This window comes from Scyliorhinus canicula, chromosome 21, assembly GCF_902713615.1.
Source record: "Scyliorhinus canicula chromosome 21, sScyCan1.1, whole genome shotgun sequence".
NCBI lineage: Eukaryota > Metazoa > Chordata > Chondrichthyes > Carcharhiniformes > Scyliorhinidae > Scyliorhinus > Scyliorhinus canicula.
Genome location: NC_052166.1, coordinates 63,505,697 through 63,522,198, shown reverse-complemented (window position 1 = coordinate 63,522,198; position 16,502 = coordinate 63,505,697). Strand labels below are relative to the sequence as shown.

At 43.7% G+C, this 16,502-nt stretch overlaps 1 protein-coding gene across 2 annotated transcripts in view; it reads left to right on the top strand.

Moving 5' to 3' along the window:
• Positions 1 to 16,502, top strand: part of usp20 (ubiquitin specific peptidase 20) — a 71,421-nt gene that overhangs the window by 48,088 nt on the left and 6,831 nt on the right. The window contains exons 17-24 of one of the 2 annotated variants that reach the window (XM_038781492.1): positions 1,415 to 1,595; positions 2,731 to 2,857; positions 6,996 to 7,165; positions 7,510 to 7,591; positions 9,279 to 9,387; positions 11,301 to 11,403; positions 12,643 to 12,711; positions 12,924 to 13,115. In XM_038781492.1, coding sequence (XP_038637420.1) covers positions 1,415 to 1,595; positions 2,731 to 2,857; positions 6,996 to 7,165; positions 7,510 to 7,591; positions 9,279 to 9,387; positions 11,301 to 11,403; positions 12,643 to 12,711; positions 12,924 to 13,081 — 999 coding nt within the window. In that variant the 3' untranslated portion in view covers positions 13,082 to 13,115. Of the gene's footprint in view, positions 1 to 1,414; positions 1,596 to 2,730; positions 2,858 to 6,995; positions 7,166 to 7,509; positions 7,592 to 9,278; positions 9,417 to 11,300; positions 11,404 to 12,642; positions 12,712 to 12,923; positions 13,116 to 16,502 lie in introns of those variants that run through there. The other variant, XR_005458460.1, reaches the window with a different exon arrangement.

Below are 16,502 nucleotides of genomic sequence, written 5' to 3'. Positions count from 1 at the left end.
TTTTAAATGGGTCAAGGATTAAATCCACTGTGGCTTGGCGGTCAGGTCAATTCTCATTCCTCTTGCTTGTTCACCCCATTCATTTTTTTTTGTGTCCACCTCTTCAGGCCGACCTGTGGCATTTCTGTGTAAGAGGGAAGACAGACACGAGCAGTTTCCATAAAACTGGGAACTTTGCAGCACTGGCACGTATCGACTTGTCTCGTGATATTGCGATGTAGTAGCTCCCCACCCCTTCCCCCATCTCGCCAAAGTGTCCCACTCGCATTTGAATTGTTTGCCCCAGCTCATCCAGTTTATATTGGGAGATTGTAACAGTTTGTTAATTTGCAGCAAACTGCTGTGGGGAAAGAGCAGGGAGATGGGATTAATTGGATAATGTTTTCGAAGAGCACAGTGGGCCAAATGGCCTCCCTCTGTGCTCCCATGATTCTATGAAGTGCTAAGTGCAGTAACTTAATCTAGGAACGGGATTGAAGGATTGATGGCATTAATTGTGTTCAGGTAATGGGCAGTAACTGGGGGTTCATCTGTTCCCCGATGTAGGAACAAAATTGGCATTTAGATTGGAGGTACGCCATATGTAATGTGTGTCTCTGTAAAATAAAAGCTTGTAAATGTATAAAGACTTCCAGTTCTATCCTTCACCACCACCTGGCTCTGAATTGTAAGGTATCATTAGCACCACGGACGACTGACTTGATTAAGGCCTTTTTATTTTGTTCCTTTTGTGAATAACTAACTATACCATTGTAGCAATTATATTGCTTTTATAAAAGTTGCATCCAGTACTGTGATGTAATTCCAGTAAATTTGCCAATGTCCTTGCTCTCAATCAGTTGATGTCTACGGGCTTTTCACAGTAACTTCTTTGCAGTGTTTATGCATGCCTACTTCTGACAATAAAGATTATTATTATTATTATAGGTAAAGGTTGCTTTAGATATTAGGTTGTAACAGATTAGGAGAGAGACTTTAGAAACTCGGCACACGGGGCGGTATGTGGCGCAGTGGATAGTACTGGGACTGCGGCGCTGAGGACCCGGGTTCGAATCCCGGCCCTGGGTCACTGTCCGTGTGGAGTTTGCACATTCTCCTCATGTCTGTGTGGGTTTCATCCCCACAACACAAAGATGTGCAGGTTAGGTGGATTGGTCACGCTAAATTGCCCCTTAATTGGAAAAACAAAAAATAATTGGGTACTCTAAATTTAACAAAAAAGAAACTCAGTACACAGTGTCATCTGGTGGCCAGATCCTGCAACTAACTACACTGTGGTATGACAAAGCTGACTGGGGAATTTTGACGGGGGAAAAAAAATCTCACCACAAGTGCGGTCTATGCAAGATTTGTAATCTGGATTTAGATAGCCAGCTCTAACTTTAACTTTAAACCCTTGTCTCCCCATTTCCAGATTCTTTGTGTTCACTTGAAGCGCTTTCGACATGAAGTGATGTACTCCTTTAAAGTAAATAGCCATGTATCTTTCCCACTCGAAGGTCTTGGCCTTCGACCCTTTCTTTCCAAGGAGAGTCCTTCTCAAATCACAAGCTACGATCTTTTATCTGTTATCTGTCATCATGGAACTGCAGGCAGTAAGTAAACAAGATATGATTCTTTGAAACAGATAAGGAGTGGCTCGCGGAGTCTTGTGTTCGGCAATGACTGCTCTTGATGTAAATGTTGTTGTTTTTTTAATTCTACCACTGAATTGTTCAAAAGGCCCAAGTTAGAAATAAAACTCCTGTAACCTGTGCCCCTTATTTTAAATTGCCATTGAAAAGCTCTAAATGAGCAATGTATAGTTTTGGCTTCTGCGAAAATAGTGTTTAATTCATTGTTCCACAAGCTATTTTGAATGTAAAGCGTGTTTCAGGAATATAGTCTATGACCTTTCATGAGCTGTCGAGAACAAGCGGAAAACATTTTCCAAAGAAGGGTGCAGTCACCTCCTCCTGTTAGTTTGAAGTCACAATCTGCTTTAAAAAAAAAAATTATAACTTCTGACTGTAAAACAATTATGTTTTTTCAATTTCGGTCTGAATGAAAGTAACTTGATGTGGACTCTTGTATGGTTTTCAATTTGTTTGAAAAACAAAAGTTGATCACTGGACTGAGCAATTGATGCTTTATGGCTATAGTGTGCAAGCTTTATTTTCTTCAAAGCCTGCATTGATACAGACTATGGAGCCTCGGTGCATGGACGCACGCAGATGCAAATTCTTGTTTTCCCGTTAGTTTTACTAATGATTTTTGGTGTTAATGATTTTTGGTGTTCTGATTTTAAGATTTATCCAACATTTGAAGCAGCAGCCTTAAGAGGAGCTCTTTCCCAACCTCCAGGCCCACCAAATTCGAGCACGATAAACCAGTGAGTAAGAAGCATACAGTCTACCCCTCTTAAAATTACCTCCTTTCAAATTGGTAATTGGAGATTTATTTTATTATGTACTAAATTTCCACTTTCCGCAAATTTCAAGTCATTTGGATGATGTAGCAGTCCCCCAAAAAGTAAAGTTTGAATTGTCAGGAGTAGACGAATTGAACAAAGTTGCCTGGCTTCCAGGGCCCGATTGAGATGGTTGGGAGGTCACGGCTTGGGCACTCCTGCTTTAAAGCTTTTAAGGGTCAAACACGGAATTTAGCCACAGTCAGATGCTTGTGACTCGGCACTTTTCAGTTTCTGTTGATTGCGTGATGCAACCTCCTACTAAACCGGTGTTTTTACAGGTGGTCACTACATAGCTTATTGCCAGAATGTAATTAATGGCCAGTGGTACGAGTTTGATGATCAGTATGTCACCGAGGTCCATGAGACGGTTGTACAGAATGCTGAGGCTTATGTACTTTTTTACAGGTGAGGAATACTTGAATGATTATGCCTAAAATATGCACTTAAAATCTAGCGATCTATGTGAGACATTTAAACCACCTGCCCCCTCAGGTGAGCGTAAAAAGATCCCATAGGACTATTTCAAAGATAGATAGGGGAATTCTCCCCCCTCCCCCTCCCCTCCCCGTGTCTTGGCCAATAATTATCCCTTGACCTACATCCCAAGAAACAGATGATCTGGTCAATCACATAGCCGAATGAGGGACCTCACTATGCACAAATTGGCTATTGCGTTTCCCACATCACAACAGTGACTATACTCAAAAGCGCTTAATTTTCTGTAAAGCTTTTTGGCACATTGTGATAGGTGCAACAAGGGGCGGCATGCGGAGCAGTGGTTAGCACTGGGACTACGGCGCTGAGGACCCGGGTTCGAATCCCGGCCCTGGGTCACTGCTCGTGTGGAGTTTGCACATTCTCCCCTTGTCTTCGTGGGTTTCACCCCCACAACCCAAAAATGTGTCGGTTAGGTGGATTGGCCACACTAAATTGCCCCTTGATTGGAAAGAAAAATAATTGGGTACTCTAAATTTATTTTGTTAAAAATGCCACATCAATTCGCATCTTTTTCTTTCTGGAAGCTTGATTTGTGTTTTGAATGCTATTCCATAAAATAGATCTCAATAGTGCAAGCATTAGTTGTCCAGATATAATCCCCGATGCAACTCAGCACCTGGTAGACACTAGGTAGTTGCATATGGAAGAATCGTGCTGATTTTTGACTCCGGACTTTAGCACTGCCAATTTTTCTTATTGACCTTGCATGCTGAGCACCGTTTTCTCTGCCAGGGTATTTAATTTATAATTGTACGCAACAATCATAATAACGTAAAGGATTCTCACTCCATTCTATTTCCTCAGCCCCACCAAGTTGTGAACTAAACCTACTAAGTATTTCCCATCAATAATATGAAAACTGGTTTTATTTCAAATTATAATTTCCATGATCAAAATTTGAATTGCTGCCTGCAAAATCCTAGAATCGCTACAGTGCAGGAGGAGGACTTTTGGCCCATCGAGTCTGCACCGATCCTACGAAAGGGCATCCTACTGAAGCCCATGCCCCCACCCTATCCCCATAACCCAGTCACTCCCACCTAACCGTCTGGACATGAAGGGGCAATTTAGCACGACAATCCACCTAACCAGCACATCTTTGGACTGTGGGAGGAAACCGGAGCACTGCCACCGTGCCACCATTTACAGAGTTGTATAAACTCTGCTCCTTTTATATATGTCCAGATAGGTTATTTTGTTATATATTTTTGTTTAATTTAGAGTCCACAATTAAATTTTTTTTTTCAATTAAGGAGCAATTTAGCCAATCCACCTAGCCTGCACATCTTTTTGGGTTGTGGGGGCGATACCCATGCAAACACGGGGAGAATGTGCAAACTCCACACGGACACGACCCAAATTCTGGATCGAACCTGGGACCTCGGTGCCGTGAGGCAGCAATGCTAACCACTGCGCCACCGCGTTGCTCCTTAATTTGTTATATTGATAATACAAATGGAGGACTGATTTTCAATCTAAATTTGTTGGTTTTCTGCATTCAGACTCTGCGATCTGTGAAGTTCTTGTCTCAGAGTGCCCCTTGGGATCATAGAATTATCATATCATAGAACAGCACAGAAGAGGCCATTCGGTCCTCGATGTTGTGCCGAGCATTGTCCGAAACCAAGATCAAGCTATCTTGTTCCTCTTGAGAAGACATTCAACCTCTTTTGTGAACCATGGTTCCCTGACAGGGACATACCTATCAAGGACACGCAGTATTTGTTCCTTGAACAAGCTCCACTTTTCATTTGTGCCTTTCCCTGACAGTTTCTGTTCCCATCTTACGCTCCCTAATTTTTGCCTAATCACATCATAATTACCCCTCCCCCAATTGTAAACCTTGCCCTGCCGTATGGCCCTATCCCTCTCCATTGCAATAGTGAAAGACACCAAATTGTGGTCACTAAGGTCATCCAGGAATAAAACTTCACCTTAAACAACTTTCAAATCGCGTCCCTCTCCCACCAACTTCACAAGTAGAGGATGGATTTAAAAACAGTGGCTCTCTCTCCCTCCACCCTCCCTTTGTCTCTCTCTCTCCAGTGTACAGGTTTAGGAACTTTTAATTCAAAAATTCAACAGTACATTACTGACCTTGAACCATTTCTTTGGTCACTGTTGCAATTACAGTGTGTTGCATGCACAGCAAGATCCCAGGAGGCTCTCTCTCCCCGTTTCCCTCATTCTCCCTCTTTTCCTACAGCTCTCCCTATTTCTCCCTACAACAGCCCAACACCCCCAGCCTCCCAGTTACACAATCTGAGCAACATCCACACTCACAAATATCACCATTATAAACCAGACTGGAACTGCAATGCTATGCTTTTTTCAAATTGCTTTATGAATGTCATAAGAGTAGTAGAATTAGGAGAGTCTCTGCCATTCAATCATTGGTGATAGATTTCTCAACCCCATTCTCCTGCCTTCTCCCCATAACCCTTGATCCCCTTATTACCGAACATAGAAAGATGACTCGGGAGCCAAATTATTAAATATTATGTATGGTCCTTGGGACCCAGCATTTGAGCCTTCTATCATGACGTCCATCCCAGAATTGCCATATTTTGGAGTACAGAAGCTTAATGTTGCTGGAGTGGATCAGCATGGGGTCTGGAGCTGGGAAAATGTGCTTTAGTCTTTCGAAATTGAACTGGAACAGCTTCGCTAACTTTTTAATACAAAACTGCTCTAGTTTCAGCTTCTAAGACTTTTTTTTGTTACGTGGAGACTGAAGCAAATGTTTTCTGAAATATATTTTATCAATCACGAAAGCGTTATTTCATTAGTCATGCAACAAAATGCGTGCTTATGGACTCTGAGAAAATTATAGGAGATTGAAATTAAATCTCCACGGCTGATGGAAGACATTTCTGAAAGGGAAGCAACATCGGGAAGATGCACTATTTTCTGTATATGTTTAGCATGTTGAATATTGAAAGGGTTGCCCTTCTTTGAGTTTTTGACTAAGGAGTCCCCCCTCCACACCTGAATGTATTAATTTCTACTGAAACATGGTTCCACAGTTCATTCTGTAACCTGGTGGGTTAACATTTAATTCTGCAAGGAGATAGTTGCCTCCATTCTGAACGTTTCCAAGTACTCTTTTGTACTACCCTCACAGGAGAGTTTGACATGACGAAAGTCAGCCAGAATGAATTGGTTTACTTCTGCCTGCACTCTAAATTATGTCCGGAAGAAGATATTAAATTAATTTCAAGTTTCGGTTTCCTGTGGCTAAATCTTGCGTGCTGTGTATAATCTATGTTAATTTGGATTTGCATAGAAAATAGGAGCAGGAGGAAGCCTTTTGGGCCTGCTCCACCATTCACTATGATCATGGTTGATCATCTAACTCAATAGCCAATCCCCCCCCCCCCCAATATCCTTTAGCCCCAAAATCTAAATCTAACTCCTTCTTGAAAAACATAACAATGCTTTGGCTTCAACTACTTTATGTGGTAGTAAATTCTGCGTTCTCTGGGTGAAGACATTTCTCCTCATCTCAGTCGTAAATGGTCCACCCTGTACCCTCAGATTGTGACCCCTGGTTCTGGATTCTCCATCGCTTCTACACTGTCTAGTCCTGTTAAAATTATATGGGTTTCTATGAGATCCCCCTCTTCCCCAACTCTTCTGATCTCCAACGAATATAATCCTCATGGACTCAATCTGTCATCATATTTCACTTGCTTTTTATATTTACCACATGGCTGTGTAGTTCATTTATTAGTTTTGGAAGTGATGTTGAAAACTTTTACTATTTAGAAAGTTATTTCTTGATTATACTGCTCCCCCCCCCCCACCCCCCCCCCCCCCCCCCCCACCCCCACACACCCACACACACACACACACACACACACTTTCTTCTGTTAGTTTTTTGCATTTTCTATTGTGCAGCCAAATACATCTGGATTCAGTAGTTTTCTGGAAAGCAGTAAAGTACTTTTTTTGTTCTTTGAGAAGTATCTGTGATTTGATACCGAGTTGTGCTCCTCTACCATTCTTTTCCTCAGCTACTTTATGTTTTGAACGTTTGTTGCAGGAAGAGCAGTGAAGAGGCAGTCCGTGAGAGACAGAAGGTTGTAGCTTTGGCCAACGCAAAGGAGCCGAGCCTCCTCCAGTTCTACATCTCCAGAGAGTGGCTAAACAAGTTCAACACCTTCACCGAACCGGGGCCAATCACCAACCACACCTTCCTCTGCGTACATGGAGGTCAGCACGTGAGATAAATGGAGGATCTAGCACCTGCATAAGTCTAGAATTTAGCAAGTCTGGAAGTGAAGGGCATCATCGTTCTTGAAAAGAAGAAATCCTTATAAATAAAGATCAGACATTCATAAATTGCAAGTATCTGTGTGTACTTGTGAGCATCGGAATGTTGTAGAGATAAGTTTACTTTCCTCGGGATGTGCTGTCCGAGACCTGTAAGATGGTCTCAAACGTGCTGAGCTCTGTCCCCCTGACACCGTTTCCATTGTGTGGATTGACTGCTGAGTGATTTTTGTGTTCTGTTTCAACATGACTGCAGGTAGCAATAATTTTTCTTCCTTTTACAGGCATTCCGCCAAATAGGTATCATTACATTGATGATCTGGTAGTGATTCTGCCCCAAAATGTATGGGAATATCTGTACAACAGGCAAGTGTGAAGATTCCTGAAAAATTATCATAAACTATTTTTCTTTTTTTTAGTATAAATTTAAAATGCCCAATCTTTTTTTTTCCCCAATTAAGGGGCAATTTAGCGTGGCCAATCCACACTTTTGAGTTGTGGGGGTGAGACCCACACAGACACGGGGAGAATGTGCAAACCCCACACGGACAGTGACCCGGGGGCGGGATCGAACCCGGGTCCTCGGTGCCGCGAGGCAGCAGTGCTAACTACTGTGCCACCATGCCGCCCTTAAATGTTTGTTTTTAAAGAAAAGAATGTTTTTTTTTAAATCAGTGTTCCGATGATATTTGATTTTCGACTTGAACAAAAAAAGCCAATTTTATCACTTGACCAAATCCAAAAGGAATAATTGGCAATTGGTTGTTGCGTTTGTTTTTGCCTTGATTGTGCTGATTTTGGGGAGGGTGAACAGAAGCCATCAACCACCTCTTGAGAGGAGAATGACAGAATGAGCTGTCTGCATGCTATGGGTGTCAGACATAATAATAATAATCTTTATTGTCGCAAGTAGGCTTGCATTGCAATCAAGTTACTGTGAAAAGCCCCTAGTCGCCACGTTCTGCCACCTGTTCGGGTACACAGAGGGAGAATTCAGAATGTCCAAATTACCTAATAGCACATCTTTTCGGGACTTGTGGGAGGAAACCGGAGCACCCAGAGGAAACCCATGCAGACTCGGGGAGAACTTGCAGACTCCGCACAGACAGTGACCCAGCCGGGAATCGAACCCGGGACTCTGGCGCTGTGAAGCCACAGTGCTAACCAGGGTAGAGGGGTCAATTATTACGGGGCATAAGATTAAGGTGCAAGGGGCAAGGTTTAGAGGAGATGTACGAGGCAAGTCTTTTTACACAAGAGGATAGTGGGTGCCTGGAACTCGCTGCCGGAGGAGGTGGTGGAAGCAGGGACGATAGTGACGTTTAAGGGGCATCTTGACAAATACATGACTAGGATGGGAATAGAGGGATACGGACCCCGGAAGTGTAGAAGATTTTATTTTCGACGGGCAGCATGGTCGGCACAGGCTTGGAGGACCGAAGGGCCTGTTCCTGTGCTGTACTTTTCTTCTTTGTTATACGCTCATTTGGTGGGTCGCATGTTTTGGGTAACCTAACGAGGTGAATATATTGGCCTTGAAAGAAGTCCAGTGATATAGCAAGGTGACCTCTGTGGTGATGGGACCCTGTCAAAATGAGAGTCTTGATAAACCTTGATCATATTCCATAGAGATTGGGGAGGTCAAGTTTGATGTGACAGAGGCGATTAAAATAATGAAAGGTAATGAAGAGGTTCGATTGGGAATGACTCATCTTTTCAGTTGTGAATTTTGAAAACGGTTTTTAAAACCAGAACTGCGCTGATTGAAAGAAAATCCCGGAAAAAAATGCTTCCCTTTTGGTGCGTGATATTTAGCACACGATCCCAGTCGATCACGAATGTTGATTCAATTAAGATAGTTAAAAATGACGCATACTTATTAGGCAACTAAGGATGGTGAGGGCTAAGGAGAAAGGTTGGAGAATCGTGATTAATAAGAGAAGAATTGTGCTGCTTAACAAAATAATGGCGCAGGCTCAATAAATCTGACACTCGCCAATCATCTAACAATGTTGCTGGAAGTTTCAATATTCTTGTCTTGTGATTGTGGCAGGTTTGGAGGTGGCCCTGCTGTGAACCATTTGTACATCTGTTCCATTTGCCAAGTAGAAATTGAGGCAATTGCTAAAAGGAGGAAAATGGAAGTTGACACTTTTATAAAGGTCAGCCATCACAGTGCATCACCCTAAAAGTAATTGTTTATTTTAGAATTGCTACGTAACTGTTACAGAAGTGGTTTGAGCTCTTGGAGAGTTAAATTCCTGTATCGGAAATGCCGGTTTTAAAATAAATTATTTCATGGGGTGTGGGCGTCACTAGCCAACTAGAGGTGCTGCCTTGAGCTGCTGAACTCCCATCTGGTGCAGGTACACCCACTCACAGTGCTGTTGCGAAGGAAGTTTCCAGTATTTTGAAATAGTGACCATGGAGGAAGAGTTACTAATACTTTTTCCAAAGTTCTAAAAAAAGTTTTACATTATCGCGTACAATGTATCGTGACAATGGGAATATTCTGCTCCCAGCCCCCCTCTGTGTCACTCTGGAAGTGGAGTATCCGCCTGGGTTACTTTCTCTGATTCCCTTCCCAACCATGAGCAATCTCCTGCCAGTGACACGGTGGAGATTGGTCGCTTACAAATTCTTGTGCGTAAATACAACTTTCATAACTCTGGAAGTTGATGCACCAACACACTAGTGAAAGGAACCTTAAACATTAGCCCATGGTGTTCAGGGTAAGATCTTGGCATGGATAGAGGATTGGCTGACTGGCAGAAGGCAGAGAGTGGGGATAAAGGGGTCTCTTTCAGAATGGCAGCCGGTGACTAGTGGTGTGCCTCAGGGGTCGGTGGTGGGACCACAACTTTTCACTATATGCATTAACGATCTGGAAAAAGGAACTGAAGGCACTGTTGCTAGGTTTGCAGATGATTAAAAGGTATGTAGAGGGACGGGTAGTAATGAAGAAACAGGGGGGCTGCAGAAGGACCTGGACAGGCTAGGAGAGTGGGCAAAGAAGTGGCAAATCATATGGAATACAATGCGGGAAAAGTGAGAGGTTATGCATTTTGAAAGGAGGAATGGAGGCATAGACTATTTTCTAAATATGGAAATGCTTGGGAAATCAGAAGCACAAAGGGACTTGGGAGCCCTTGTTCACGATTCTCCTAAGGTTAATGTGCAGGTTCAGTCAGCAGTTAGGAAGGCAAATGCAGTGTCAGCATTCATGTTGAGAAGGCTAGAAGGCAAGAGTAGGGATGTACTTCCGAGGCTGTAGAAGGCTCTGGTCAGACCCCTTTTGGAGTATTGTGAGCAGTTTTGGGCCACATATCTAACAATGGATGTGCTGGCCTTGGGAAGGGTCCAGAGGAGGGTCACAAGAATAATCCCTGGAATGAAGAGCTTGTTGTATGAGGACTCTGGGTCTGTACTCGTTGGAGTTTAGAAGGATGAGGGGGGCTCTTATTGAAATTTACAGGATACTGCGAGGCCTGGATAGAGTGGACATGGAGAGTTTGTTCCCACTTGTAGGAAAAACTTGAACCAGAAGGCACAACCTCCGACTAAAGGGACGATCCTTTAAAACAGAGATGAGGAGGAATTTCTTCGGCCAGAGGATGGTGAATCTGTGGAGCTCTTTGCCGCAGAAGGCTGTGGAGGCTAAATCACTGAGTGTCTTTAAGACAGAGATAGATAGGTTCTTAATTAATAAGGGGATCAGGGGTTATGGGGAGAAGGCAGGAGAATGGGGATGAGAAAATATCAGCCATGATTGAATGACGGAGCAGACTTGATGGGCCGAGTGGCCGAATTCTGCTCCTATGTCTTATGGTCTTAAGTTGAAACCAAGGAGGGAGTGCACCACTTAACAACAAACAGCTGAGATGCTTTCGAGCAGTTAATGAAGAGCATGCTATTCCAAATTAATCACCGTGTGATGGGCCATTGATCTCAATTCAGCTAGTGTTAAAATACTTGATTCCTTGGGCTTATAAACTAAATACATGCAAATACCATCCAATGGGTAGGAAACAAAATTCTTGTGACACCCCCTCCTTGTTATCTTCCTTCCATCCAGCTAAACAAAGCGTTCCAGGCTGAGGAGTCTCCCAGTGTTATTTACTGCATAAGTATGCAATGGTTCCGTGAGTGGGAAGGTTTCGTCAAAGGCAAAGATAATGGTAAGAAACGATGGGTAGGGAATGTTCCTGTCAAAAACATTTTTTTCTCTGAACTCCAGTAGTTCAGGGTAATCGTTGGGATTGAAGTTGAAACTTGGCACATTTTTTTATCGCGACTCTTAAATATCACCATTGTACATTTGAGAACTGTGACTTTAAAATCAGTAAGATGTCTAAAGTCATCTTGAGCGTTGTGCACATTTGTAGGCACACAGGAATTCCTGGATGGAAAAGATCAAGGTCCATCAAGTTCCTCCTCCATCATATTGCAGATGCCGGAAATCTGAAATAAAAACACACCATACTGGGAATACCCAACAGTTCTTGCAGCATCTGTGGAGCGAGAACGAAAGTAAACATTCCAGGATGATGCCCTTTAAAGATCATTAACCTGAAATGTTAACTCTGTTCTCTCACCACAGATGGTGTCAGACCTGTTGGGTAGTTATTGTCAGCATTTCTGTTTCTATTTCGTCTCCTGCCATCCTGGTCGTTGGGTGATACAACAGCAAAATGGGGCTGTTGACAAATTATGGCAATCTATATAATCTTTATTATTGTCACAAGTAGGCTTGCGTCAACACTGCAATGAAGTTACTGTGTAAAGCCCTGAGTTGCCACACTCCGGCGCCTGTTCGGGTACAGAGGGAGAATTCAGAATGTTCAAATTACCTAATAGCATGTCTTTCGGGACCTGTGGGAAGAAACCGGAGCACCCGGAGGAAACCCATGCAGACACAGGGAGAACCTGCAGACACCTCACAGTCAGTGACCCAAGCCGGGAATCCAAGGCAGGACCCTGGCGCTGTGAAGCAACAGTGCTAACCACTGTGCCACCCAAAAACAGCCCCATGATGTTTTGTTGTGAACGTAAATAGCCTATAATCCTGTAACGTTTAAATGTTACTGTATCAGAGATGATCACAAAAATGTTGAAGATTGCTTGATTTTTATTTTGCCCCCCACCCCCAAAAACGTGGAGCGAGTGAGGGAGGTTGAGCGTTTCTGAAAACACGGAATTGCCAGATGGGGGGTTTGGAGTTGGCCAGAGTATAATCATACATGACTACTGGATGGGGCTGTCTTGATAGCCCGAATGGCCTTTTTCTAATTGGGGACATTGGTTTTGTTGCTTTGAGCTATTTAATCTCCTGAAGTGAGAGGGGCTGAAATGTATCTGTGTGAATATGGCTAAGAGAACCTCTCCTGAATATGTATAATTTTCTTCTCTTCTCCCAGAACCTCCAGGTCCGATTGACAACAGCAAAATTGCTGTCATTAAAAGTGGCCATGTCCAACTTAAACAAGGTATGAATTTGGAGTTTGACGAGGGAAAAAAGTTCAAAGCATGTTCAATTGGTATGAGCATCTCATCTCCAAATAAGTACACTCTGGATCAAAAGGGGGCGATATTGTCAGTGATAGAGACTGAAACTAGTGGTTGATATAAACCTGTGGTGGTGAGCAAAATTCCCTTGCCAAGTTTCTGCTCACATTTGTTGACTTGGTTCTGTCACTAGGTGCAGATTATGGGCAGATATCTGAGGAAACGTGGAACTATCTGTTTACCATCTATAGTGGGGGACCGGAAATTGCCATGCGCCAGAATATTGTTCAAACCGACTTGGACAGTCCACAGGGGGAGCGGAAAATAGAAGCGGAAACCAGAGCCATGTGACCACAGATGAGCCAAAAGTAAAATTGGTTGAAAGGTATGTTTGTGTCGAAGGAAACAAAATGTTATTGATTCACTCAAGAGGCGAGACTTTTAGATGGAATTAAGATATCATCAGTCAATGATCTAATCAATAGCAGAACAGGATACTTAAGTGGAGAGTTCTCAAACAAGACTTCACACGCAGGGAAATATCAGGGCAGATGACCTCCGAGCTTGGTGAAAGAAGGAGTAATTTGAAGGAGGAGAGAACAGAATTAGGGAGGGAGTTCCTGACCCTACATAGCCACCCACGGTGCAGTTATTAAAATCAGGAATAATAAAATAATCTTTATTAGTGTCAAAAGTAGGCTTACATTAGCACTGCAATGAAGTTCCTGTGAAAATCCCGAGTCGGCACATTCCGGCGCCTGTTCAGGTGCACAGAGGGAGAATTCAGAATGTCCAATTCGCCTAAAGGCACGTCTGTCGGGGCTTGTGGGTGGAAACCGGAGGAAACCTAGACATGGGGAGAATGTGCAGACTCCGCACAGAGACCCAAGCCGGGAATCAAACCCATGTCCCTGTGCTGTGAAGCAACAGTGCTGACCACTGTGCTACTGTGCTGCCATGAACAAAGAGACCAGGATTGTTGTAGTACAGAGATCGGAAGCTAGTAGTTGCTGGGGAATTTACGGAGATCAAGAGAGACAATGTTATGAAAGGGATTTGAGAATAAGGAAGAGCGTTTTAAAAGGGAGATGTTCCCAAACCGGAAGCCGATAGAGGCCAGTGAGCAAAGGGTGACGGATGAAAGGCACTTGCTGCAAATTAGGATACGGGCAGTTGTGTTTTGGATAAGTAGAATTTAGGGAAGATAGTGGGTTGGTATTGTCAATGGACTAGCAATCCAGAGATCCATGATATTATTCTGGGGACTGTGGTTTGAATCCTGCCATGACCAGATGATGAAATTTGAATTGAATAACAATGTGGAATTAAATTCTGGTGATGAACATGAAACCATTGTTGACCATTGGTTTTCAAAAGAAAGCATCTGATTCACTGATGTCCTTTTAAGGAAGCAAATCTATAGTCCTTACCTGGTCTGGCCTATGTGTAATTCCAGACCTACATATAATAATAATCTTTATTGTCACAAGTAGTCTTACATTAACTCTGCAATGAAGTTACTGTGAAAAGCTCCTAGTCGCCATATTCTCTTGCCCGTTCGGGTACATTGAGGGAGAATTCGGAATGTCCAAATTACCTAACAGCACGTCTTTCAGGACTTTGTGGGAAGAAACCCACACAGGCACGGGGAGAACGTGCAGACTCCGCACAGACAGTGACCCAAGCCGGAATCGAACCTGGGCCCCTGGAGCTGTGAAGCAACAGTGCTAATCACTGTGCTGCCGTGCCGCCTGTAACAGCAATCTGCTGAACAACTGCCACTTAATCCAAGGACAATTTGGAATTGACAACGTATTTCGGCCTTGTAACACCCTCATCCCACAAAGAGTAAAGAAAAAGAATATTGATTGGGGTAAAAGATGGAGGCTGGCCAAGAGAACAATTATATAATCAAGTTCAGCGATGGCTAAAACAGTCCCCATTGACTTCACTCGTGTCATTAAGATGTGAACAAGTTCTCGATGGATACTTTGTCTCTGTCTTCACCTAAGGAGAGGGTTGATGCAGATGTTCTAGTTGGATAATGCAGATGTTCTAGTTGAAGAGTGTGAAATATTATATGCGATAAGCATAGAGAGAGGAAGTACTAGAGGGACTGGCATCGTTGAAGGTGGATAAATAACCAGGCCAGGGTATTGGGCGGTGGGGAGGGTTAGTTCGTCTAACTAACTTAATAACATTTTCTGAGGAAGAAACCAGGAGGATTGATGAGGTTAGTGCAGTGAATAGGCAGCACGGTAGCATTGTGGATAGCACAATTGCTTCACAGCTCCAGGGTCCCAGGTTTGATTCCGGCTTGGGTCACTGTCTGTGCGGAGTCTGCACATCCTCCCCGTGTGTGCGTGGGTTTCCTCCGGGTGCTCCTGTTTCCTCCCACAGTCCAAAGATGTGCAGGTTAGCTGGATTGGCCATGCTAAATTGCCCTTAGTGTCCAAAATTGCCCTTAGTGTTGGGTGGGGTTACTGGGTTATGGGGATAAGGTGGAGGTGTTGACCTTGGGTAGGGTGCTCTTTCCAAGAGCCGGTGCAGATTCGATGGGCCGAATGGCCTCCTGCACTGTAAATTCTATGATATCTATGAATGTTGTCTTCATGGATTTCAATAAAGCATTTGACAAGGTCCCACATGATAGATTGGTCAGAAAAGTGAAATCTCATGGGATACAGGGGAAGGTATCCGGTTGTATCCAAAATTGGCCCAGTGACCAGTGACAGTCTGTGCGGAGTCTGCACGTCCTCCCCGTGTGTGCGTGGGTTTCCTCCGGGTGCTCCGGTTTCCTCCCACAGTCCAAAGATGTGCGGGTTAGGTGGATTGGCCATGCTAAATTGCCCGTAGTGTCCTAAAAAGTAAGGTTAAGGGGGGGGTTGTTGGGGGTATAGGGTGGATACGTGGGTTTGAGTATGGTGATCATGGCTCGGCACAACATCGAGGGCCGAAGGGCCTGTTCTGTGCTGTACTGTTCTATGTTCTATGACCCGGGGGGGGGGGGGGGGGGGGGGGGGGGGGGGGACATTCCTATGGGGAGCCACAGGGCACAGTCCTAACCCTTGCTGCTTGTTGTAAATATTAATGATTTACACTTAAATGAGGGAGGCATGATTGGGAAATTTGCAGATGACACAAAAATTAGACATAGAGTTGACAGTGAAGAGGATAGCTGTCGGTTCCAGAATTCAATCAATGGTTTGCTTGAGTTAGCAGAGAAGGGACAAGTGAAATTCAATCCGGAAAAGTTTGCGTTAATGCATTTGGATGGCAAACAAAATCGGGGAATACTCAATAAACAGGAAAATAAGTTTGAGATGTTGGAATGCATGCCTACAGGTCCTTGAATGTGGCAGGCCAGGTGGACAAGGTGTTAAGAAAGCATATGGAATGCTTATCTTTATTGGGCAAGATATTGATTACAAAAGCAGGAATGTAATGATGGGAACTGTATAAAGCAGCGGTTAGGCCACTGGAGTGTTGTGTACTGTTCTGGTGACCACATTACAGGAAGGACATAATTGCCATGAAGAGAGTACAGTGAGTTACAAGAATGTTGTCGGAGTTTGAAAATTGCAGCTACGTGGAGAGATTGGGTAGGCTTTCCTTAGAACTGAGGAGGCTAAGGAGTGACCTAATTGAGGGTGGAGAAGAGCCAGCGTACATAGATTTAAGGTGATTGGTAGAAGGATTAGAGGAGACATGAGGACAAATGTTTTTACCCAGAGCGTGGTGGGTGTTGTGAATTCACTGCCTGAATTGGTGG